At 42.9% G+C, this 24,734-nt stretch overlaps 1 protein-coding gene across 4 annotated transcripts in view; it reads left to right on the top strand.

The window, feature by feature from the left end:
• Nucleotides 1–24,734, top strand: part of GRHL1 (grainyhead like transcription factor 1) — a 352,334-nt gene that overhangs the window by 270,061 nt on the left and 57,539 nt on the right. For all 4 annotated transcript variants that reach the window (XM_085610721.1, XM_085610718.1, XM_085610717.1 and 1 more), the window contains exons 3-8: nucleotides 7,689–7,753; nucleotides 9,341–9,719; nucleotides 12,272–12,339; nucleotides 13,648–13,804; nucleotides 17,194–17,305; nucleotides 18,038–18,132. In XM_085610721.1, coding sequence (XP_085466847.1) covers nucleotides 7,689–7,753; nucleotides 9,341–9,719; nucleotides 12,272–12,339; nucleotides 13,648–13,804; nucleotides 17,194–17,305; nucleotides 18,038–18,132 — 876 coding nt within the window. The remainder of the gene's footprint in view (nucleotides 1–7,688; nucleotides 7,754–9,340; nucleotides 9,720–12,271; nucleotides 12,340–13,647; nucleotides 13,805–17,193; nucleotides 17,306–18,037; nucleotides 18,133–24,734) is intronic.

The following is a 24,734-nucleotide window of genomic DNA, read 5'->3' as shown; positions in this document are numbered from 1 at the left end:
GTGAGAAACGATCGCTGCCTTCACCATCAACTCCAGAGCTGTTGATAGTAGATTATGTGGTAAATGCGGGAAATTCCGAATTATGTCGGAAATGCCACAGAATCTTCTAATTCCATTGATCCTGGCTCAACTTTCAGAAAAAAGTTGCTCGCAAAAAAGTGTTTTTCAAGGTTTCAAAAGCTTAATTTCTTGCTGACTTAAATAATACTATGCATTCTCCTGCTCTGGTCTCGTGTATGCTGGGAGAGCACATCCCATCTCTTTCCAGAGGTACAGGCAGTTCGGCATTGGTTGCCAGAGGAATGGCATGCAATCTGGCACTCTTACAGTTACAAACAACCAACGCATTCTTTCAGGTTTCCTTTTTTGTTGCTGTTACATTCTTGACTCCTCCCACAGGGACTTTAATAATATATATATATTTCAAGGTCCACAAATGTTCTACAGATCATTTTGAGCAGTCTTTTTTTTTTTTTTTTTTTAATAAACAAGCTTCTATATTTTGCACACACAGTGCACACTAATCACCAATGTCACAGGTAGTACCACGTTACACAAAGATTGTATTGTATTGTATTGTAATTGCATTTGTATAGCGCTTACTACCCCTGACGAGGCATCAAAGCGCTTTTTCGGCGAGTAGCACGCTATTCCGGGACCCATAGAGGATTAGCATTGAATTAGTATAGTGAAACATGCAAGTACAATTTAAGTGATGGATAGGTTAGTCAGTTATTTGGATTTGGAATGATAGCAGAAGGATAGAAGAGGAAAAAAGGTTTGTATTTATATAGCGCTTGTTACCCCGATGGGGTGTTGAAGCACGCTGTTCAGGAAGCCCATAAAGGATTAGTGGTTAATTAGTATGGTGAAATATGAAAGTAATTTGAGTAGTGGATATTAGTCAGTTATTTGGAGTGAGAAAGATAGCGGAGGGATAAAAGGGAAGAAAGGTTTGCATTCATATAGCACCTGTTACCCCTGATGGGTGTTGAAGCGCTTTTCTGGCGAGTAGCACGCTGCTCCGGAACCCATTAAGGATTAGTGTTGAAAATTAGTATAGTAAAATATGAAGTAATTTGAGTAGTGGATATGATATTCAGTTATTTGGGTAGAGAAGGGTAGGTGGCGGGATAGAAGAGGGAAAGAGGTTTGTATTTATATAGCGCTTGCTACCCCTGATGGGGTTTTGAAGCTCAAGTAGCACGCTACTGTGGAACCCATAAGGATTAGTGTTGAATTAGTATGGTGAAACATGAAAGTAATTTGAGTGGTGGATATGTTAGTCAGTTATTTGGATTGAGAAGGGTTGGGGAGGGGTAGAAAAGGGAAAAGGTTTGCATTTATATAGCACTTGTAACCCTGATGAGGTGTTGAGGCGCTTTATTGGTGAGTAGCACGCTACTCTGGAACACATAAAGGATTAGTGGTGTTTTGATTGAAAAGGATAGTGGAGGGATAAAAGATTGAAGGATTTTTTTTTTTTAGGTCTTAGCAGTAGGAGGAGGCTTTTGGATGAGTAAAAAGGAGTTTTGGATGGGAGGAGTTAAAGGGAAGAGTTTAGAAAGGTTTGTTTTAGGGGAATCGGTATAGTAAATGAGGTGTCAGATGATGCAAGGAGGGGGCAGAGTAGGAGAGAGTATAGAAAGGGTTATTTTGGGGATCATAGTAGTGGTATTTGGTTTGGGATAAATGAAACAGTGGATGTAGAGGATATATTTATAGATGTATAGGATGAGAGATAGGGTAGTGCATTGGAAAAAGTAGTAGAAAGAAGTTTGAGATGAGTCAGAAGGTTGGGCTAGAAGATATATTGAGCAGTATAGGCTGAAAAAAGGGTAGTCCTTTGGAAATGCTAAATTAGAAGAAAGTGATAAATATATAGATCCATAAGTACATTGAAAGTATATAGATACATAAAGGAGGTAAGTATATGTAGGTTAAAGATATTGATAGAGGCACAGGATGGGAAATAGGGTAGTGCATTGGATATGCTTTTTCAGGAGAAAAGTAACAGACACACAGATCCAAGTACATGGAAGGTACATAGATGCACAATGGAAGTATGTACATGTAGACCAAAGATTTTTATTTATTTATGTATGTATTATTCTTATTATTTTTTTCTTTCAACAGCATAATTATTTTACATGTTTATACAAAGCAATACGCATAGATAGGTACATATCTATAGTGAAAACAAATGCTTATATACATAGGGATATGCTGTAAATTTCTCTTTGCGTATGGTGCTTATGTGGGGAAGAGCCAATTCTTGATTAGTTTTCTGAAGATAAGGTGGTTGTCGGTGGACCTTATGTTGGGGGGTAAAGAGTTCCATAGTTTGGGTGCTTGAACAGAGAAGGATGGGCCACCCATGGTGTTTTACTTGTATCTTGGGATTTTGAGGCGAGATGCTCCTTTAGAGCGGAGGTTCCTTTGTTAAATGTGTTTGGTTATTTTATTCCTAATGAAGAGTGGTCCCATTCCATGTATTGTTTTGTGGGTGATACAAAGCAGCTTGAACGTAGATCTTCTGGCAACCGGTAACCAATGCAGGGCTTTCAAGGCAAGGGAGATGTGGTCTCATGTTTTGATATGCAAGAGTAGTCTGGCAGCAGAGTTCTGAATCCGTTGTAGTCTTTTCATGGTCGTTAAAGATGATCCGTGAAAGACGCTATTGGAGTAATCGAGTTTGGACAGAACAAGGGAGATGGTAGCTTGGACCTTGTGTGGCAATCCCAAATGAGGGAAAGTTTGTCGCAGCATTTTTATAGTGACAAAGCTTGATCTTGCTAGTTTGTCCACTTGGGCATTCATCAACAGCTTGGAGTCCATTGTCATTCCGAGGTTTCTTACTTCCTTCGATACTTTAGGAGGTGATCCTAGTTCATTAGGCCATGCGGCAAGCAGGTTACAATGTTTCCAATCGCCATACGTGAGTATTTCAGTTCTTGAAGCATTCAATTTGAGATGGCTCCAAGTCATCCACTGATCAACGGCTCTGAGACAGCTGAAAATTGGTGATTTTCTAATGTCTTTGGGGCATTCCAGTTGAAGGAGTATTTGCGTGTCATCTGCATAGTTATAGCATGCGAGGTGAAATTTATTGATCAGTACTGGTAATGACTTCATGTAGATGTTGAAACGCGTGGGCGAGATGATAGAGCCTTGAGGGTCCCCTGCTTTTGTGGAGTATGGTTTGGACGAGATAGGTGGGGTATGGATGACATCAGTTCTGTTTCGAGGGTAGGACGCGATCCAGTCTAGAGCAGTTCCCTCTATACCGGCTTCATAGAGTCTTTGTTTCAGAGTGTCATGGTCAACCGTGTCAAAGGCAGCCGAGACGTCCAAGAGGAGTAGCGCAGCAACCCCGTTGCGGTCGACTGTATTCCTCAGGTCATCCCAGATGGCAAGGTGGACAGATTCAGTGCCTCTTCCCGGACTGAATCTTGTTTGGAAGTCTGAAAGTATGGCATTCTCTTCAATGAATTGTGACATCTGGGCGAACGCTGCTCTTTCTATCAGTTTGCCCAGGAAAGGTCCATTTGTAATGGGTCTGTAGTTGTCAGGGTTCAGCGGGTCCAAGTTTGTTTTCTTCAGTAAAGGGCGTATGTGTGATTTTTTGAGTTCTTCTGGAAATATTCCGGTAGTGAAGGAATCGTTGATGATTCTTCTTACTGAAGTGGCAGCAGAGGTTGTTAAAATAATTGTTTTGAAAGTTTGTGGTGGACAGGGGTCAGTAGGGCTGCCGGCATCCCTCATCCAGCATACTAAGAAGGCATTTTGATTGGTCTGCGTGTGTATGTGGTGGAGATTTTGTTTGAGAGTGAGTTGGAGTGCTGTGTTTTTGTGGTATAACATTGTGACAAAGATGCAATTGTCAGTTCTGCAGAGCCAAACCATAGCATTCCCACACTCTCCTCCATATCTTCCCATGTGTCTGTGACAGGCCCTTGTAATATAGATGGGTTTTTCTTGTTGTGCACATCAATCCCCTCCCGCCCTCAATTCTTTTTAAGGCATGTAGACTGGTACGGAGATATGGGCAACTTGGTAGCTTGTTTAAACATTGTAATAAGATTATTTTGAATGCGAGCAGCAATGTCCCTATGTGTCCCCAGATGTTGACAGCCAGTAGGTTGCCGCCTGGCCAGTGCTTTACTGACATGACTGGTATTTAAAAGTCAAGGTCTGACTTGGAATGCAAGCAAACCGTTTTTTATTTTTGCTCTTTGAAATATAAACGTAATACGTACATGAATATTTCACTTCAAAAGCATTTAGACAAATTCTTAATCAAACTAGTTGCTGAGTCTGTTCAGAATCTCAAAATACACAATGGCCATAGGCGCTGGAAGTAGGGTTGCTGGGGGTGCTGCAACACCCCCACAATAACCATGCTGGAGTTCAGAAGGTCATTAAGCAATAAAGATGCCTTCAAATTTTGCTTTTATCCTGTCACATTTGTAATGCTTTCAAAGACAAATGTCAGGCTCTGTCTTCGGACAAATTGCTGCTTATTCTTTTAACATGGAGAGTGGTGTTTACTTTTCTTTCTCTGACTGCAAAGTTAGTGGGTATTGTCAACAGAACTCTGAGACAATCTTGCTGGGGTACAGGGCGTGTGAGAGGCAAACTTTTAGGAGGTCAATTTTTTTGGCAAACAACAAAATGTAAATTAACTTTACAAATGTTTTGGAAAATATCAGTAGTTAAAGCACAAATGAAGAACTTTTTTTTTTGTATTTCTGAAGCGTGATGGAAACAAAGACTTTAAAAGACTTTAAAAGGATCAAAACAAAGCAAGGTACATTATGTGGTGATGTGGAAAAAAATTGGTGCAGAAACTCGATTTCCACACATTATCGTTTGTGTCTTATAGGGTTGTATCAGTAAAACCGCCTGCCAATCTCATTTTGTGGCCATTTCAATAGAAAACATGCTTCCTGTAATTGACAACATGTATTAGTAATATATTTGCAACAGTGTACTCAAATACTCCGCTGGCTTCATACCACACCTTTACCACTCTACTGCTGAATGGGTGGGCCACATTTGCTTCACTTGTTCTTTGAGTGACACTAACATTTTTCACAATACCTATGGCTTCAGGGATGTAACACTGATCGCAGCATCCCCACTCTGAAAACTGTTCCAGCACCATTGACAATGGCCAATATTTTTCTCTAAAAGACTGCCAAACCTAACAGCCAGTGAGAGCCCCACTTTATTTGGGAAGACTGAGTGAAAGCACCCGATCTTCATAAAACTTCCTACTTTATCCAAATAATAAGCCGTTAAAATGCAGTCCTTTCAAATCTGAAATTCACCCTAACGGGCTCCCGTGTCTTGGAAGTGCTATCACCGCACATGCGCAGAATATGACTAGTGAGCCCACTAACACGTACGAGTGTCATGCTTAGTGGTTCACCTGTATGTTTAAAAAAGATTTCTTCCCAAAGCATTGCTAATTCACAATTTCAAAGGTACCCGTTCATCACACAAGTAATTAGAAGTGAGAAGTGGTGCATTCTTACTATACAGTGTTTTAATACTTTACACACTCCCAATGTACCCCTACTTCAGAGTGGCCCATGTGTTCGACCCAATTCACCCCACACAGTATCCCAGCCGCTCAGACCATGCTTAACATGGTTTCCTAAGGCACTTGGTGTGAGCTGCTTCCTGCCCACATAAATGCCCATTTAGATCCAGCCCTGCAGATTTTTGGGGCCGCCTCTTCAATGAACAGATCCTCGCTCTGCTGGTGGGGATCGTTTTGACAATGTAATTTGTTTTGTTTCTCAGACACAGTCCCCCAAAACGGGGGTGTTTCTCAAAAACTAAAAGTGAATCTCTGAGGACATTTCTGTCTTGTCCTGGCCTTCAGTAGCACAGTGCCCCACATGGCTGGTTTGAGACAGTCGGTTCTCCCTCCTGTGAATGAGGCAGGAAACCCCGAGTTTGGGGCAGTGGGGTCCCCGCTGATTTACTGCAGGACTCCTGCCCTGCTGACCTTTAAATGTACCCCTGATAAGCCTGAATATTTATCATAACTCTGCTTTTTAAGTCAACGGTTTGGTTGGTATTCAACACGCAAGGAGAGCATTGCCTGCCTCAAATAGGGTTCAACTTGCCACAGTTTGAGGGGGAAAAACAGACAGCGTCTAACGTGGGTTTACTCTTATGTTTGGAATGTTTTTGGGGTGGTAGGTTAACAGACAAAGGATGTGTGGTCTGTTTCTGCTTGTGGACCACCATTTGGTATGGTGAAGTTCCTTCTCTATTCCCATCCAGGAAGTGCACTTAATCTAGCCCTGATAAGGGTGATGTGTTTGTTTGTATTTCCAGGGTGGGGTGCTACATTCAACTTCTTTGTGAGTAAACACAAATGTATGGATGTGTGGGTTTCAGCAAACGTTTAACACGGCGATTTAATCATTCCACCAAAATAACCCAAATCTTGATTTTGGATTTCACTAGTTCTCGCATAATGACTGAATATATGGTGATCCTGTTTGTGACTAGAGGCTGCCATTCCTTATTTCTTGAATCCGGAGTGTGGCTTTGCCCTTGATTTTAAAAAAAAAGATAAAAAAATGTTTGTCCTCTGATGACCTAAATTGTGCAAAAGTCTTCAAGAATCAGGCCAACTGGGAAGCCACTGAGCAAAATTAGAAGGCATTCAGAAGCAGTGGGATATATGGACTCGTTGGCAATACATAGGTGATATTGTCAAAGCTGAGGGGAAAGTGTAACAGTACTGGACTCCTTAAGAAGCCACTAGGCTCATTAAGCACATTGACAAATTAAAAAATGCCATGGGTTCTTTAAAAAGTATAAAGTAAAAGACATATTAAGAAACAGATATTTGAACATTCACATTGACCTTGCATAAGATTTGGGATTGGTAATGAAGGCCTCGGTGACACTCTGAAAGCCTTGCTGCGACTGCAACGGGCACTAAGAAAGCTGTGGTCCAGTTAGGAGGAGGGCCTGTGACCCCTTCAGAAAGCATTGGCGCATTATGAAAACGGTGGCCACGTTATGTAGGTGATGCGTACTTCAAGAATTTATAGGACACACATTGCGAAAGCATTGGGCCTACTAGGGTAGCATTGGCCATAAAAAACACACAAAGCACCTTCCAAAAAGAGTGGGCAGATTTCTAAAAGAATAGATGGATGCGCCTTGGACAAGTTGTGCAAGCATTAATAAAGCATTACGTATATAATGAAAGCATTCATCATGGAGCACACAGTGAACGTATTGGACCCTATTACAAAACACTGGCGGCCCTAAGATAGCCATGCAGAACCTGTGAAAACTTTAGGCACCGCAAAAAAGCGCTAGGCACCTCTTTCATAGGGCACATCGAGAAATCACTGAGCATATTTTGGAAGCTTAGGACACATTAAGAATTCATAAGACTAAATCAGCTCATTTAGTAATCAGTGAGAATATGATAAAGGCACCTGACGCTTTATATAGCAAAATATCACAAATTGTATAAGCGCTGTGCACAGTAATGGCGCGCAGCACACATGCATAAAACGTTGGAGGTCGTCTTGCTGCCAGGGACACCTTAAGCTGTGTTTTGCAAGCATGCATGATACATGGGAGGCATTTTGTATTGTTCTTGGATAACAGTAAACCTTTTCTCACCAATCATGACAATCTTGTAGGTTCCTCGGGAGAGAAGGACTGCGCAAGCAAAGCATGACCTTGACCACCACGACCACATCAAAAGGTACGGCGCGCCATGTTTGGGGAGTCACCTGGACTGAGAGGGCTCCATTTTCGTTGAGTTGTTAATAAGAATGTGTTGAGTTTGATTGTCTCGTGTAGCAGTCTAACAGTGGGTAGTGCAGATTGAGACCGATGAATATATTCTGAAGGCTCAGCTGTTGCTTCTAGTTGTGATCACCGGGGTGATTTTATACTGGTCTCTTGCCCCCTCGCTCACCTCCAGCAACTGGTAACCATGTGATATGGTCCTAAATTGCCTTGAAGGGTTTCTGAGGACATTAAAACATAATTCCAAATGCTGAATGGTTTGTAAATGCCACCTGAACTAATATTCGCTACATATCCTTTGGTATTTTAGATATTACATGTTCATATTGGTGAAAGTAGCACGAAAAGTGCACCTTTAATGCATGGAAGTGTTTATTGAAACCACTATGTGAAGTACGGCACTGTTTGCTTGTCTGCAGTAAAGGTAGGGGGGCTATTTCATTGTAGAGTTCAGAAGATGCACTTTTAATAAAAACACGTTGTGCTGTGGTGTGATTTTTGGAGTTGCCGACTGCAAGGGTCAGCTAGCAGTGGGCTCTGGTTGCAGTAAGAATGTTCAGGTTTTCTTTACTTTTAATGAAGCGAATGTTGATTAATAAAGGGTTACTGGTGGATCTTACCAGATTGGTTTGGGGTTGTTCTTATTTAAATGCTCTGCTCTGCATGCGACTACTTAGATGTGAGATGTAAACAGGCTGTGATTGATTAAATCCATATTTCAGAGGAACGGTTTCATAAGAGGTGTCACAATTTATCCCTTTAAATGAAATGTGGGGTCATCCAGAGTGCTCCTATCTGCAAAACAAGGCCTCCTATCGTTGCAGTATTGGGTTTTAAACTACCCTCTTTGTGCAACACAAACAACCGTGCGTTCAGATGGGGATGAGAGGTAGAAGTATAGGATGTGGCCTCCCTTCTACGATAATCTCCACATCTAGGTATTTTATACAATTAACTGTTCTCTCTGTTCTCCCTGTAATTTACTGTAGGAAAAACAACGTATATAGAGTGATGCTAAATCTACACCTTTACCAACAACATAGCGTTGTTTGGTGCACCCTCACACGCCTTATTTGTGTAATGCTTCATCATCGGGTATCATTCTGAGCCCTAAAAACCAAGATGGGCTCCGCTATGTCCCAGGGAGCATTTAGGATTATTCTCCTGCCATGTGACAAAATACCTAGAAACACATAAGTATCCCTTTGTTACCAGAGTTTCTGGTGTGATTACCATTTTTCCCTCTCGTTCTCCTGGGAGGTTCTCAATGAGACACATGAGGGAGGCCTGCTTCAGGACATGGAATCTACTTTTGTCGAACATTCTTAATAGCAGTGCGTAGCACATTGTCATAGGTGTGTTGAAGATCCACCATTGGGAATGCAGAGTTTCTGTGCCTACATTATAAGAGCTTAGCAATACCCTCCTGTTAAAAGCAGTGAAATAAAACAAACCAAAGCTGTGAAATGACCAACTATATTGCCTCTATGCATCTCCCTCCCAATAACAAGAAATCTATTGTGTGTATTTTGTTTTAAAGGAATGGGATGGCAAATTTGTCTGAACAGTCATTGATTGCCGCTGGAGAAAATAGGGTGCAGGTTCTGAAAAGTGTGCCCTTTAATATTGTTCTTCCGACTGGTAACCAGCTCAGCCATGACAAGCGGGGGCAACTAACGACGCCGGATACCACAGTGACTGTCTCCATTGCAACCATGCCAACGCATTCAATCAAAACGGAAATGCAGCCCCACAGCTTCACGGTGGGCATCCCACAGTCTGTGTACCACCCAGAGGCCACAGACCGCATTGTTGTGTTTGATCGAAACAGTGACCAGTTCAGCGCACAACCCGCAAATGCCCAGAGGAGGACTCCTGATTCCACCTTCTCCGAGACCTTTAAAGAAGAAGTGCAAGAGGTGAGGCTAGCCTACAGCCCTGCCTGTGTTTTCTGTTCTTTCTTGTGCCTCACAGCCATGGCCCCTGATGAGATCGCCTTACCCCGCCATTGTTGTACAAAGTCCAAATCCCAGACCTGTGGATTTAGCAGTAGGACATCCGGGCACAGGGGTATAATTTATGAAATTTAGCTGTCGGAACTGAAAATCCTTATCAAAAGATGTTGGCTAATCTTACAATTGACTAAAAGATGGTGGAAGTAAATGCAAAATGTAATCCCTGTTAAGGAAAAGTGAAATGCGTTCAAGATCCCGTTTCCTTGTCATAGTTTTTTTGTTTGCTTTCTTGTTGAAGGTTTTGATCAGTTATGATTGAAAGCGTGGCAGTAAAATATACGGCTGTAAATTGTTTTTGTGCTGGATTTACTGTGCCAAGGTACGGTCCGGTCCCTTTTATCCTAGGGCTCTGATGCTTAGCTGGCTATTATTTGAGACTGTTGGCAACTACGTTTTACTTCCAAAGTGCATGTCTTGGTCTAAACTTACATAAATCTAATGAGATTATGAGTAGCATCTGTGTTCCACAACCTAGTCAGAATATACTTTTTTTAAATGTATTCTAGTTTTTATTGCTCGTTTTTGTAGAATTAAAATAGTTGAGAACAGATGAGGGCTACAGGATCCAACCAGTCTTCCCACTTACATACCTCTCAACTAACCTCTCTAGGAGGTCACTTCTGCCTGCGAGTATCTTACACCTGCCCACACGCCCGTCTCCACTCTCCACCCACCTGGAGGCTGGCCGCCAACTACATCTGATCATAGCTTGCCTTTTACACATCACCTCATGCACTGTAAATAAATGTCAACAGTTATTACTCCACCAAGGTGGCTATAGTTTTACAGCTGGGAGAAGAGTGAAGCACGACAGATCTTATAAATAAAAGGAACAGAACTTTGTTGAATATAGCACGCGCTTGAAATGTAAAGAGGAGATGTGAAATAATGTAACAAGTGGATAAAGAGTTGTTTTGTTAAAATCGAGTCTTAGCCTCTAAATTGCTATAAAGAGTGGGAGGTGTAAGCTGAACGCCATAGGCCCAACCTGGCCTGTCTATGGTTCCACTTTCATTTTCCCTGAAATACTTACGTTGCATTACTGATCCGGTTGCATTACTGGTCCGGCTCGTTTTCATTCTCTTGCTCAGCACGAAGGTTTCTACCTCTCTGAAAAGATTCCTCATTTTCACCCTGCCCATTGGGCTCAAAGGGCTTCAGATAACCGACCCCCTCGTGTGTCAGTCCGGGCTGAGACAGCTTCCCGGGCACTCACCCGAGCACTTCACAGGTCTTTAAAAGACCATTTACTTGATAACAAGGTTTTGTTGTTTTTCACCCCTTCTTAGAGCCCCCGCATCTCCACTCTGCCTATTGCTGGAAGAACAGCCCCCCCCCCCCCAAACCAAATTAAAATAATGTCTATGGTTATGCTGTGACATGTTATCTGATCTTCAATTGTACAGCTTTTCACACTTCATAAACTGTGAAAATTAGAAAATGAACCATGCTTTAGTAGAGCCCGTGGCCGAGGAGGGCCCCCATCATCCAGGGCCCCCATTCAACCGAAGATGTCTGCATTTCTGTGAGGTATGAGATGTCTCAGGGGCCCTCACCGCATTCTGCAGGAAGGCCTCATCACTTTACATTACGTCAATGCAGTCAGTCAAATAACTTTATTAACCATAAAAGTACAAATAATAAAAACATTCCGTGAATGAATAGAATATCATGACAGGATTCAGGAATTTCCAAGCAAAATACTACATTTGGTACATACCAATGATAATATACATAAACCACATATAAAAGGGCCAATGGTTTGCAAGCAAAAAACGAAAGTTTTTAAAACGGTTAAAAGAGATCCGCTCCTAACAGAGATATGATGAGGGTAGGGAAGTTATGTTGAGACATTATTACAACAGTGCAACACCACCCACCTGTAACCGTTGTCCGTGCTACGGATCTTTGCATCTCAAGGTGAATGTTCAATAATTTTAGCCAAACCACGTGGGGTTCGCATCCCTCTCGCGCTAGGGCTTGTTGACATCCACAGCCCTCCATTCTAAAACTACTTCCATTAACCTTGCGGGCTTGAAACTGTGCATAGGCCACAGACGAGGTTGGTTTGTACTTTGTCTCACGAGTATCGACCTTAAGCCGGAGATTCAGAGATGGTAAACCACTAATTGCCGCCTAGACCTGCACCTGTTTAATGCATAGGGTTTCACCAAATACAGAGGCCCATTTGAAGGAGCTAGAAACAGACGTGCCTAGACTGCCCACACAAGCGCTGGCCTCTACCAGAAGCCTCCATCTCATGGTTGAGGGCTAGGGTCGGTGGAAGACGGCCGATGAGTCCGGCGATTGTTTGACGTAACTGCGCCATCGAAGATCTTTCAGCTTTTCGTCTGTTATCCCCTTCTCCAAATGCGCATGCTCTAAAGTGCTTTACTGATTTGACGGCTGAAGTCTGCTTGTCTATCTTGTGATCGAACATTTCTTTTGTATTTCAGTCGTTCTTCCCGCCTGAGCTAAATCTGCGGATGGGTTCAGAGGACTACGGCTTCGAATCGGTTGCTGGGTAAGGATCTTCAAGCTGTTTATGCTGTTGAACATTATTGACATTAGACTCTGACGTGACATGCATGGCAGTGTCTGCAGTGAGTCTCACCATATGTGCATTACAGTGCCTTAGGGTTTTGCGCACCCAGATGATAGGGGCAGATTGATGTAGTGTCATGGATCACGGGTGACGGATGTCATGGGTTTGGTGGCCCTAAGCTTAAGAGTCTTCCATTGGAGAGTTACAACCAGGTGCTTCATTTGTAAAAAAAAAAAAGTGCAGGGGCCAACTTATTTCTCAAGAAGCCACCGGGCTCACATCAGCTCTGTCTACTAAGGCTGCTAAATGTCAGTTATGTTGACCATCTCATTATGTTCTTTAAATGTATGAAACTGTGAAATACTTTGCTGGGCTTTAAAAAATTCAGACACTGTCACCATCCATCTCAAATTTTTTTGTTCTACAAAGAGGGAGAATGTACTGATGAATTATAACACACAGATGTATTGGTCTTTTAATTAAGACTACTGGCTGTAACTCATAAGTGCTTAAGGCTCTGTGGCAGTAATACATTTTGGTACATTCACAAGGCAATGAAGCTCTATGTAAGTGGAACTGAAGCAGCCCTGGGTGCACTGGTCTTTGTAGAAACTCTAAATAAAACCTTTGAAATAATACAATACAGTAAAATAACTTGACTAAAGATTTCAGAGAGGTGAGTCTCCATGTTTTCGTTAAATCCGGAGGAATGTACAGTTGGTCACAAGCTGTGTTTTCCTACTACATATATTGTGTTAATCTGTTTATGTGCAGGGCCACTAGAATTACGTTGCAGGAAGGGCCAAATTATGCGGCAGGGTAGAGTTAATTATGCAGAGAAAAAATATGAATTATGCAGCATAATTCTGCACATTTTGGGATACTATTACTTATTATTTTGTAATTTTTACACTTGCTAACACTGTCGTGGCATAGGTTGCACCTCATTAGTACCAGTTTAACACCCACATATAGTAATAAGCAACAGAAAGGTGACCAGTCAACCTTTGCAAAGAGCCTTCCACTGCGCGGCAACAAGTGTCACTGTGTATTTACTAATTCTTGAACCGTTTGAGCTGCAAACAGAATTGTTTGTTAAATTTGCAGATTAATAGGCAGATGATGAATTATGGCGCAGATCTATAAATATGGGAAAAATGTAGCAGCCACACAATTGCATAATTCCAGTGGCCCTGCTTATGTGTGATCAGTGTTGGGCTTTGGCAATGAGAAACTAAAGTGTAAAACGTAATAAATCTCTATTTTGTCAAAACGTTTTTCCTTTAGCAACAACTTTGAATATACATTGGAAGCCTCGAAGTCCCTTCGCCAGAAGCCAGGCGATAACACAATGACCTATCTTAACAAGGGTCAGTTTTATCCAATCACCCTGAAGGAAGTTAGTGGCAACAAAGGGATACATCACCCAATCAGCAAAGTCCGGGTGAGGCTTATGTTCATTTCATGCGGGGCTGTTGAAAATTTGACTGTGACTCTGCAATGATTGGCTAATCGGACACCATAAAAAGAGTACCTTTTTGTCACCTTCGGACAGGGTCTCCAGTTCAATGTAGTAACACATTTTTAAGCATCTGTTAATGACAAGAATGTCCTTTTACAGTCTCCTCTTATTGGCTGTCACTGGAGTGGGCGGCAGAGAGTTTCTGTGCGAAGAACAAAAAACCCTCTGTGTACCATTATTTAAAGTTCGCTCATTAAAAATATTACGAGGTGCCCATAAAATCTGAAATGCGCATGTGCCTTAACATTGAGTACTGCCTTACAAGGGTTTACGTGCCAGAGTATATCTTTCCCAAACCTTTATAAGCACTTGTTTGCGAAGTCAATATGTCTACCTATGTTTTAGTGATAGGCAGGCATACGTGTCCATATTAAAAGTGTACAAGTACAAAAAGGAAATATGCAGATACTCACTCAACACTACAGGTGCACATGCCAGCTCAGGCATTGTCAAGTGATCATTTCTTGTGTAGTGGGCACTTTACTAATATGTTAAAAGAACTACAGTAAAGTAATTCTACTTAAAAGTCATCTCTAAGATACATCTTTAATAGATGGCCAGTTACATGGAAGATGAAGAAGGTGGGCATTCTAGGCATGCCATGCTTCCTCTTTACCCCTCTGCCCAATGACGAAGACCGACTGGTGATTGAAATGAAAGAGGCATTGCAGGCCCTCACTGTCCCAAGGCATTTCCTTCCTACTGAAAAGTGCTTGTGGTCTCCCACTGAAAGTCAGTAGGGGTCACTCGTAGTGGTGGCGAGGGGGAATACAAAAAAAAGATATAAATATATAAACTTGCACTTGCCTGATCCAACGGCTGCCGCCTTGCTCCCAATCCTCGCCTCCTGGACGTCCAGGAACTGCTGCACACTGCGCAGGCTCCCAGATGCCAATCCCAGAATAGCACTCCCAGCCGAAGGGCAGCACTGGGATTGGTCTGAGTGCCCTGGTTGGGTGCTCAGACATGGACTGGGAGCCAGTGCTCGGGTTGGAGAAAGGCTAAGTGCACATGGCGGATTAGCCTGCCCCCGAGGGCCGGCCAAACCATCATGCACACTTAGAAGAGCCCCCTCCTCCCCCCTCCTGCCTGGTGCTGCAGCGTCAGTAGGGATGGCCCGCCACTCCCTCCGCTTGTAGCCTGCAGGACGAAAAAATAAAATGATAATAATGTTTTATTATCATTTTATTTTGTTGGTCGCCTCTACTGGCTTTCAGCGGGGGACGGGGGGAGGCGACGCTCCTCCGCCATAATGGAGGAGCCGTCCCTGCTGAAAGTGCAGCACACCGCTGATGAGTTCGGGGTTATTTCTTTCACATAAAATAACTGTACTCTGAACCCATTATTATTCACTGTTTAATGCACAGTTCAGGACCCTCTTGTATCTGTAGACTCCTCACTCACACAGGTAGACATCTCCGCAACCACCGTAGCCATGGACCAATGCTCTGACCCCACCTGCGATCTTCACCCCTCTGTAGGGCCTTGTTGTATCCATTCAGCTGTTTGACCCGTCACGAGCATGTCTTTCTCTTCCCAGATCTATAAAGGGGCCCTTCATCTATCCTTCCATGTTACCAGCCAATAGAATGAACATCTGGTGGTAGTCTCAACCTGAGGGAGGGCAGGGCGAACCAACCTCATTTGTGATCACAAACCTACCCAATGGAACTCATTCTTCTTACTGGAATGACATAAAATGCTGCATAATACAAAGGAGCAGCTGTATTGTGGTCTGTTACAGTCATTGGCACAGAACAAGCCACCTCACTTTTACAATCAACCCACGGTTTTAGTGTCCTAATATAGACCTCATTCTCTTTAACTTCTCCAAGTGCTTTTTCACTACTCTTTCTAAAAGCTACACACTAGACATAGCAAGACTTCCTACAATTCAAAGCCTTTCTTGAAATTTCCCCTGCCAGAGCCACCACCACAACCACCCTGTCACAGACAAAATGTCAGACTCACCTTGTCTGTCACTGATCCATTTCCTGCCCAATCCCTCTCGTGGCCCTATTACTTTTGCTTCTCATCTCTCCCATTCACCTTCATACCCTGACTGGTCAAAGTGAGAATAGGAAACTGGCTGTTGGCCTCTGAAAATTTAGTAGGGCTGTTGGTGGGGTAGAGGTTGTCTTGCATGTGACCATCGGTTGCCCAATCCTATGAGTATTTCAAAGCCTTGGGAAGCGAAGGAAGTTTTCTTGGTTCCCCCTTCCCTGCATTTCTGCTTTTTTTCCAGCTGCAGTAACCTGAATTCTATTCAATGTAGGAGCCGAGGTAATGGAACTTAATGCTTGCACCATAGATATAGGGCTTGGAACAACCAACATCTGTTCAGCACAATTAGCATTTGAGGAAAGGATAACACAAGAGCAACCCACAAAACCATTTTGTTAAAGAACATATTGTTTGTGTTCATCTTATTGTGTTTCTAAGCTTGACTTAAGTTGCTTATTCCATGCACTTTATCTATGGGGAGTCCCCTATAGGTCAGTTATCCCCTTACCATAGAAAAATAAAGTTCAGGTCACTGCCGACAGCATGGAAGGGGGAATTAAGGGGAAGGGAAAAGGGCACAGAAAACATAACGTGTATTTGTAAAGCACACGTTCACCCAGAAGGGTATCTTGGCTGTGAATAACAGATGCTTATTGGTACCCCACTCAATGGTACTCATTTTATCGACCTCAGAAGGATGAAAGGCCGAGTAGAACCGCTGGGATTTGAACCTGTGACCATGATGTCAAACAAAGGCCCTAACAGTGGATGCATTAGTCCACCAAGCCACCAGACTTGGCTTGTAAAGAGTAAACTCATCATATATAAATGAAATTGCTGTATGCCTGGTAACTCCATATGTCATGAATGAGAGCTGTGATCAACCATCATCTCATAATGGGGGCTGATCTATACATGAATTACACTTATAACAACCATTAGCTGAGGTGTGCTGATCTTTTGGCCCTCTCAGTATCTGGATAGTATTAGGCAGTATTTGTATCTAGACATATGCAGAAAAAAATATTTATAATAAATAACCTGTAAATGCACAAAGTGGAATGCCACCATAAACACACATGTCCATACTGTTGGTGCTATTCTGTCACCCTCAGGGCCACATATGTTGCAGAGCAAATGAAGCGAGGCAAGGAAATTCAATATAAGTCACTAAAAAACATGCAGCTGCACGCAATAAAAATTTTTTTTTTGCCAACTACAATAATATGCATTTTTATTAAATACCCATTTCTCTGGAATAAGCTTTGTGGTATTGTTAAGTCTCCCTTTTGTTTTGTTTTGTCTAGAGTGTGATCATGGTTGTGTTTGCTGAAGATAAATGTCGAGAGGATCAGCTCAGGCACTGGAAGTACTGGCACTCGCGACAACACACCGCTAAACAAAGATGCATTGACATAGGTAAGGCACTTCCTCCCCCCTCCCCTAAAATCTTTAATTACTGGTGCCAAACCTTGAACCTAGTTTTTTTTGGCAGCACTCATGCTCTCTGCTCAAATGCAATTTTGAAATAGACCTTTCAAAAAAACCACATCATGGCCCAAAGTGCCCTCCCGTCCGCTTTAGAATTACACCTGCAATCTGCGTAAAATGTCTTCCCCCGAATCCAACCTCTAAAACCTGTGTACAGTAGGAAACAAGTTATTATTGTGAGCCTCTCCCTCAAACTCCCTACCTGGAAATGTCTTTTCAGCTCTTTAAAAAGGAAACCACCATCTGTTTGTAGACGAGTGGAGGGTGGCCATGTTCCAAGCATCGGAGTGCGCAAGCCGAGCCTCGGTCCAACCTTCTTTGAAGAAAGGCCAGATTAATCACCTGCTCCGAAACAAAACTCACATGCAGATCCTTGTTTACCATTTAAAAGTTTCTATGAAGAGCTGTATCCTCGTCATGGGAGGTGGATTTGCTAATACTGCTACATAGCAGCACCCCGCCTGTACCTGTCAGGCATGCGTCACATGCATTCCCTTTTTTTCCCAACGATTTTATTAGCAATGCATAACTGGTGATGAAAGATCCACCCAAGATTTGTTTCAGTCTAGTTTTGTTAACCCCTGGGGAACTGCAGCTTAGGGAAGCACTTTTTTGGCAGTAATCATTAATATATATATTTATCTTTTTTTGCCTTGACAGCGGACTATAAAGAGAGCTTCAATACCATCAGTAACATCGAGGAGATTGCCTACAACGCTATATCGTTTACGTGGGATATTAATGACGAAGGAAAGGTAGGGTATGACCTTGGGCTCTGTGCGATTGTGATGAAGGAAATGTAGGAACAAATGATTTTAAAAGACATACCTGGGAATTTCTGAAAATCAGTGCTTTGAGAAATGACATCTAATATCATTCAATAAAGGTAATATCATTTAGAAAATGTAAAAAGTAATTATTAGATGTTTTGGTATAAGCCCTGGAGGGGAACTGCTGCCCCTACAATGTATGCTTGCGTACAAGGCCCATCAAACATGCCCTGACCAGCTTTTTCACAGAGAAAGTTAAATCAAAATGGCAATTTTAACCATGCAGTGCCCTTAAAACTCAGCCTTTACAATGCAAATGTTTACCACGCATATGCCTTTACCATGCATGGTAACTATAGTTATGGTGTGTGTATATATTACCTACTGGCGGTCGCCAGTAGGTAGATATAGTTAGGACCCTGTTTCCATAGGAAATCCGCAACATTCTATTTGGAATAACTTTGGCGCCGGTCGACGAATCCTCGCGAAATTTTCAAAATAGGTGGGGCGCTATGCTCCGCTCCTACCCTTAAAGTCTCGGGGGGATTCGTCAAGCAGGGGCCGAGAAAAAAGGGGGGTCCCAAAACGCGTTTTCCCCATGCATTTTTCCATAGGACCTTTAGACACAGCTACAGCCCGAACGGCTGAACAGAATTACTTGAAATTTGGCAGAGAGGTAGCCATAAGGTCAAGGAAGTGCCTTTTGCAGGTCTGGTGTAAATCTGTTCAGTATTTCCTGAGAAAATAGCATTTAAAAGCATATATATATGTGGGCGGAGCCTAACCACACTTCTCATCCTGAGATCTGATTGGCTGTCAGCACTTCATCCAAGAAGTGTTGGCAGCCATCTTGGGACCAATATACATGATAGCACCTCATTAAAAAGCATTGCAGTTAATAGAAGGTTTTAAGACTTTAGTTACATTATAAATCATTTGTTGATGGTACCATACTCATTTTAGGAATTGTGGTATGTTCTAAGGTGATTTCACCATGTGAAAAAGCCTTCTGCTGGGATATCATGATTGAGAGAAAAATATTTTCTCATGCTTTTACCACAGAGGTTTGGAAGGTGATCTATAGGCTAAACTGAGAGCTTATTTTCTGTAAATTCACATTATCTTTCTCAGTCATGTGAGAATGAAGTCTGACATTCTCAGTAAAACATGTACATCCAACAAGGGCAGAGACTGTCAGTTGATTCCTTTGTGTTCTACTGCAGCTTCCCAGAGTGTTCCAAAGAACTACTAGAGCGCTAACAGTCCTACTTATGATAAACGTATGGCACACCTGAAGCCATCTTGCTTGGATTAAAGTGGTAACTCTTAAAACATTTAATTTAAAAAGGAACAAAATGAGGGGGTTCATTTTTCCATAAAAAGTATGATTAGTGCTGCAGAAAGAAAAATTAGGGCACATTTTGAGTGACTTCTCAAATCCTCTTCTATTTCATTAAAAAATTCTGACATGCAGACTGAAACATGCACTTTCAATACCAGCAGCAGTTTTCCCTGGTGAGCAGTAGCTTTACTACAGTGATCTAATGAGCAAAAAGAGTGCTAACATTCTGAATTTATGGCAAATGTGTGACACATCTGAATGCCTTCTTGATGGAATCAAAGTAAAAAACTGAAAGTATTTCCTACTGAGGAGACTGCAGTAAATGAGGAAATTAGGAAACTTCATAACAAATAAGTCTCCCAAGATGGCCACCAGAGACAAAAGAGCCCAAATGTAGCCCAAATATCACCCAGATGTAGCCCAAGTATAGCCCAATGACAGAATGTCCCAGAATGTTCTTAAAAACAACTAGAGCGCTTACTGTCTTCATTATGACAAAAGTAAGGCACACCTGAAGCCATCTTGATTGGAATAAACTGGTAACACTTAAAACATTTAATTTAAAAAGGAACACAATGAGGAGGTTCATTTTGCCATAGAAATTATGATTAATGCTGAAGAAAGAAAATGAGGGCACATTTTGAGTGACTTCTCAAATCCTCTTCTATTTCATTAAAAAATTCTGACATGCAGACTGAAACATGCACTTTTAATACCAGGAGCAGACTTCCATGGTGCAGTAGTTTTACTACAGTGATCTAATGAGCAACTAGAGTGCTAACATTCAGAATTTATGGCAAATGTGTGACATATCTGAATACCTTCATGATGGAATCAAAGTAAAAAACTGAAAGCATTTCCTACTGAGGAGACTGCAGTACATGAGGAAATTAGGAAACTTCATAACAAATAAATCTCCCAAGATGGCCACCGGAGACAAAAGAGCCCAAATGTAGCCCAAAATCACCCAGATGTAGCCCAAATATAGCCCAATGACAGAAGTGTGCAAAACACTTATTATTTTGTGTTTTTGCAGTGTTATATAGTGCAGACTTGTCAGGTATTGGAGTGCTTTACATGAGCATTGGTTACATCACACAAGAACAAATTCATTTTGGTTGTAGACATGGGGAGACTAAGTGATTTGACCAGAATCACAGAATGTCGAGCTGAAGCAGAAACTTCAACCTGGTTCCCCAGTTGCAAAGTCTGCAGTTCTGGAAGTAACACCACATCCTCTCCCCTAAGTGCAACATTTAATCAAGTGGTCAACTGGATAAAAAAACATAAAGATAACAAATAATTTAAAAGTGCTTTGTCGCTATTTGAAAACTCAGAAAATATGTCCTTATTTTAGTCTTTTAGAGCACTAACCATAATTTTGATGCCAATAAGACCCTCTCATATATGTAATTTCTAAAGGAAATGCTCTAGGTATTACAGTTTTGATTACATCAAGATGATGTCAGGCGTTCCACACTTTTGTAATAAATATAGAATGTTAGCAATCTAGTTGTTCATTAGGATACTGTTGAGAGGCAGAAGCCAGGGGCACGGACTCTGAAAATTGAAGGCAGGTAGGAGGGTGCAAAGGCAACAATTTAACCACACTGAGCAGGCAGGAAGGGCCGTGGAAGCACAACAGACTATGGAGGGCAGTGGAAAGGGGGGCAGGGGCAACAAACCAACAATACAGGACTTGCAAGAGAGGCTGTTGGAGGGAAGATCTATTACGGGTCAAGGAAGCTAGGGGCGGTCCCCAGATCCCCGGGAGCCACCACAGAACTGAGCAGGAGAGTGAGTCAGGGACAAAAGGGGCACCTTAATTTGAGCCAGGGTGCCTAGGAACGCTTGCTCCAAAAATGAAGAAAACAGACATATGAGACATGGAATTGGAGGCAGAATACAATGGCAGTTTAATGAGAAGATGCAACTTCAAAGAAACCGCAGAATAGAGACATAAAGTACAAAATACAGAATCCAGATAATCATACAGCTGTCATAATATTCTCTGTATCTCAATTAATGTACTGACAGAGAGAGAGAGAAAACACATCTATAAATGCATCATGAGAAACAAGTTACACCAAGGAAAATGTTACCTAGGAACACTCACGTTTACTCTTAGAGCAAGCATTCCTGCAATTACAATACAAAATCTTTTAAATGCAAAAGTAAAGAGAACAATGGTTAAACATAACATGACATTTCATATAGGTAAAATAGAATAAGATACTTCAAGCAAAGCAGAGCAAGACATTTTAAGCAAAGGAAGACAAGAGCTCCCAGCTCTTGGGGAAAACCTGCACTGCCTGTTAACCTACATACAGACGGCGAGGTAGTCCGTCGATATCTGTGGGTGCTCCCTTTTTATATCATTTTGTGGGCTCCTTTGCACGCTACATCTACCTACGTATGCTACCCAAAAGCTTCGTCTGCAGATTTTACCAGACATTTCGTCATTTACCCACTTAATGCTGACAATGGACTGGGTGAAAAGGTCAGTCTCTCAGGCCAATCGCTTATCGTAAGTTCCATAGAGCAAGCAGAAAATAATGGGTATTGTACGGGAATTCAATATATTCATGTATAAAATCTCCTCAGTTCTCCTAACTTGACGCTCTGCGGTTGCCACTTCCTTAAAAGCGGGAAACCTGCCCAGGAAGCAAGTACCAGTCCAGGATGCAGCCTACTGTATGTCGACAGCTTCAGGGGGATGTTGAACTTTGATACCGAGCACGGAGCACTCGGGTAGGGTGGGGGCTACTAGTTTGGATCAGAAGGCCTCGCAGACCTGCCTTCAGACTGCTATACACTAAAATTGCAGAGCTATGGTCAATTTAACAAAGAGGCCTACATATTGAACAGAAGGGCCTACACAGGGGTTTTATGCTGGCTGAGTGGTAAGGATGTCTCAGGATAATTATATAGCAACACAGGACCCGCTGGTCAATTTAATACGGCCTACAAATGCAGCTGGCAGGGCAAGGACAAGGGTCTCATACTTCAGGTGTGGACAGAACGGGCCAGGGGCCCCCTGTGATACAAAATCTACCCTCCTTCAAGGCTGTGGCAATGTAATAGACCATTGTGGGCAGAAGGAAGAGGCAATGGTAGTACAACCATACATGCCAACAGACCCGATTCAGCCAGGAAACGTCCAATGTTTTTAAGCTCAAATGGGCTTTATTTGATCTGTCTCCTGTCTACAATATCCTCTTTTTCAATGTAACTCAAAGGGGAAAATCAATACCCCAGTTTTTTTTCAAAATCTCCCTCTTACCAAGTTCTAAATGTTCGCAAGTATGGTACATTGGATCATGGAAGGAAATGGGATAGGGACATGGACTTGGATAACAGAGGACAGGAGGGACATGGAGAGGTGCACCAAACTGACCCTGCAGGGCAGGCATCAGGGTTTGCAGCAGCACAATACACCACACAGGGCATGCAGGACGGGAGTGCAGCACAACAATCCATAGAAAGCAAGAGGGAGGGGACAGGACCATGCACATGGACAACAGAGAACAGAGGGGCAAGAGGCAATGGTAGCTAGCTGACAATAATGGACAGACAGAAGAGAAAGCTGCAGTATAACAGACCATAAAGGGCAGGAGGGATGGATCAGGGGCATTACAATGGAACAGACAAGCCAGGAGGGAGGGAGTAGGGCTGGGGGCAAGGGGGCAGGGCAGGAGCAGCAAGATAGCCATGGAGGTCAGGCAGGATGGGCACTAGAAGCAAGACACACCATGAAGAGCAACAGTGAGACTGTGATGGCATACACACAGACCATGGAGGGAAGGTGGGAGGGGGTCAGGGGCAGCTAACTGACCACACAGGGAAGGTGGGAGGGGCCATGGCAGCACAGAAGACCATGCATGGCAAGTGGGAGGGTTAGTGGCAGCACAATGGCTATGATGGGCAAGAAGGAGGGTGGAGGGGCATGCACAAAGGACGATGGAGGATAGAAGGAAGGGTCAGGACCTGTGCACAGACAAGAAAGTTCAGGGGAAGGGACCTCACAACAGACCACACGGGGCAGGCAGGAGGAGCAGTTGCAGCACAACAGACCAGGGAGGGCAGAAGGGTGTGGCAGTACAATGGACCATGTAGGACAGGAGGAAGAGGATAGGGGCATGGCATGTGGACAGGCAGGGTGGAGGTGGCAGGGACAGGTTACAGTCATCTGACAATGCTAGGCAGGTGGGAGGGGAGTGGCAGCTCAACAGAACACTCAGAGTAGATAGGAGTGGCAGGTCCATGGGACATGGTGGGCAAAAAGGATGGAGCAGGGGCATGCACAAAGACATCGGAGGGCAGGGGGAAGGAGAATAGGGGCAGCAAGCTAAGCACAGAGTTTAAGCAGGAGGTCAATGATGGGGCATAGAATTGGGCAATGGAGGGCAGGAGGAGTGGACTGGTACATCATACTAAATTGAGGGCAGTGGCAGCACATCAGACCATGCATGGCAGGAGGGAGGAGGCTAGTCCATGGATTCACACAACAGAGGATAGGGAGGAAGGGGATGGGGCAGCAAGCTAACTGTTCAGAGAAGGCGGGTATTAGGAACTTTATTGTTTTTAAAACATTGTGTCTGTGCGAACTACTTAAAATATGAACAAGTATGCAGCATAATCTCACTTTTATTCAGGAAGAAGAGGACGTTTGTGACTGTGACTCCAGGCTCACTTGGCAGAAACACCCCCTGACCCTCCACCCCCTATCGCAAAATGTAATGCCCGTGAAAAGGGTAGGTGAACACAGTGTTATATAGAACATAGTCCTGAGAGCACGATTGAAAATGAAAACTAGATATAGTGTATGGTATAAACTATGCACCAAAAAGTGTGATATAAGATGAACCGGGCGTGAAATATAATATGCAATACATTGTGCGCAATGACAGATTCATGGGAGAGCGCGAGATAGCACAGGCACTAGCGCGTGCTATGCGATATGCGCCTTGGAGTGTAATATGCACAGGGCAGTGTTGTGTAACCTAACTAGTCTCTAAAGTTGTAATATAAAATATGTGCTGGGGAGTGTAACGTTGCATATGCACTGTGACAAAGATATGGATCCCAGATTGTAATATGTATGGCATAGCACTGTGCGTTATAACATAGGCATCGAGAAAGGCACGTTAGATGGGGCAATATAACCCGTGCGAAGACAAGTGTGGCATGACATATTCACGGGGTGGTGTTACAGTGCACATGGACTAGAGAGTGTCATAGCATG

This window comes from Triturus cristatus, chromosome 6 (genome assembly GCF_964204655.1).
Source record: "Triturus cristatus chromosome 6, aTriCri1.1, whole genome shotgun sequence".
NCBI lineage: Eukaryota > Metazoa > Chordata > Amphibia > Caudata > Salamandridae > Triturus > Triturus cristatus.
Note: the sequence above shows the minus strand (reverse complement) of the source record. Positions and strands in the feature narration are given on the sequence as shown.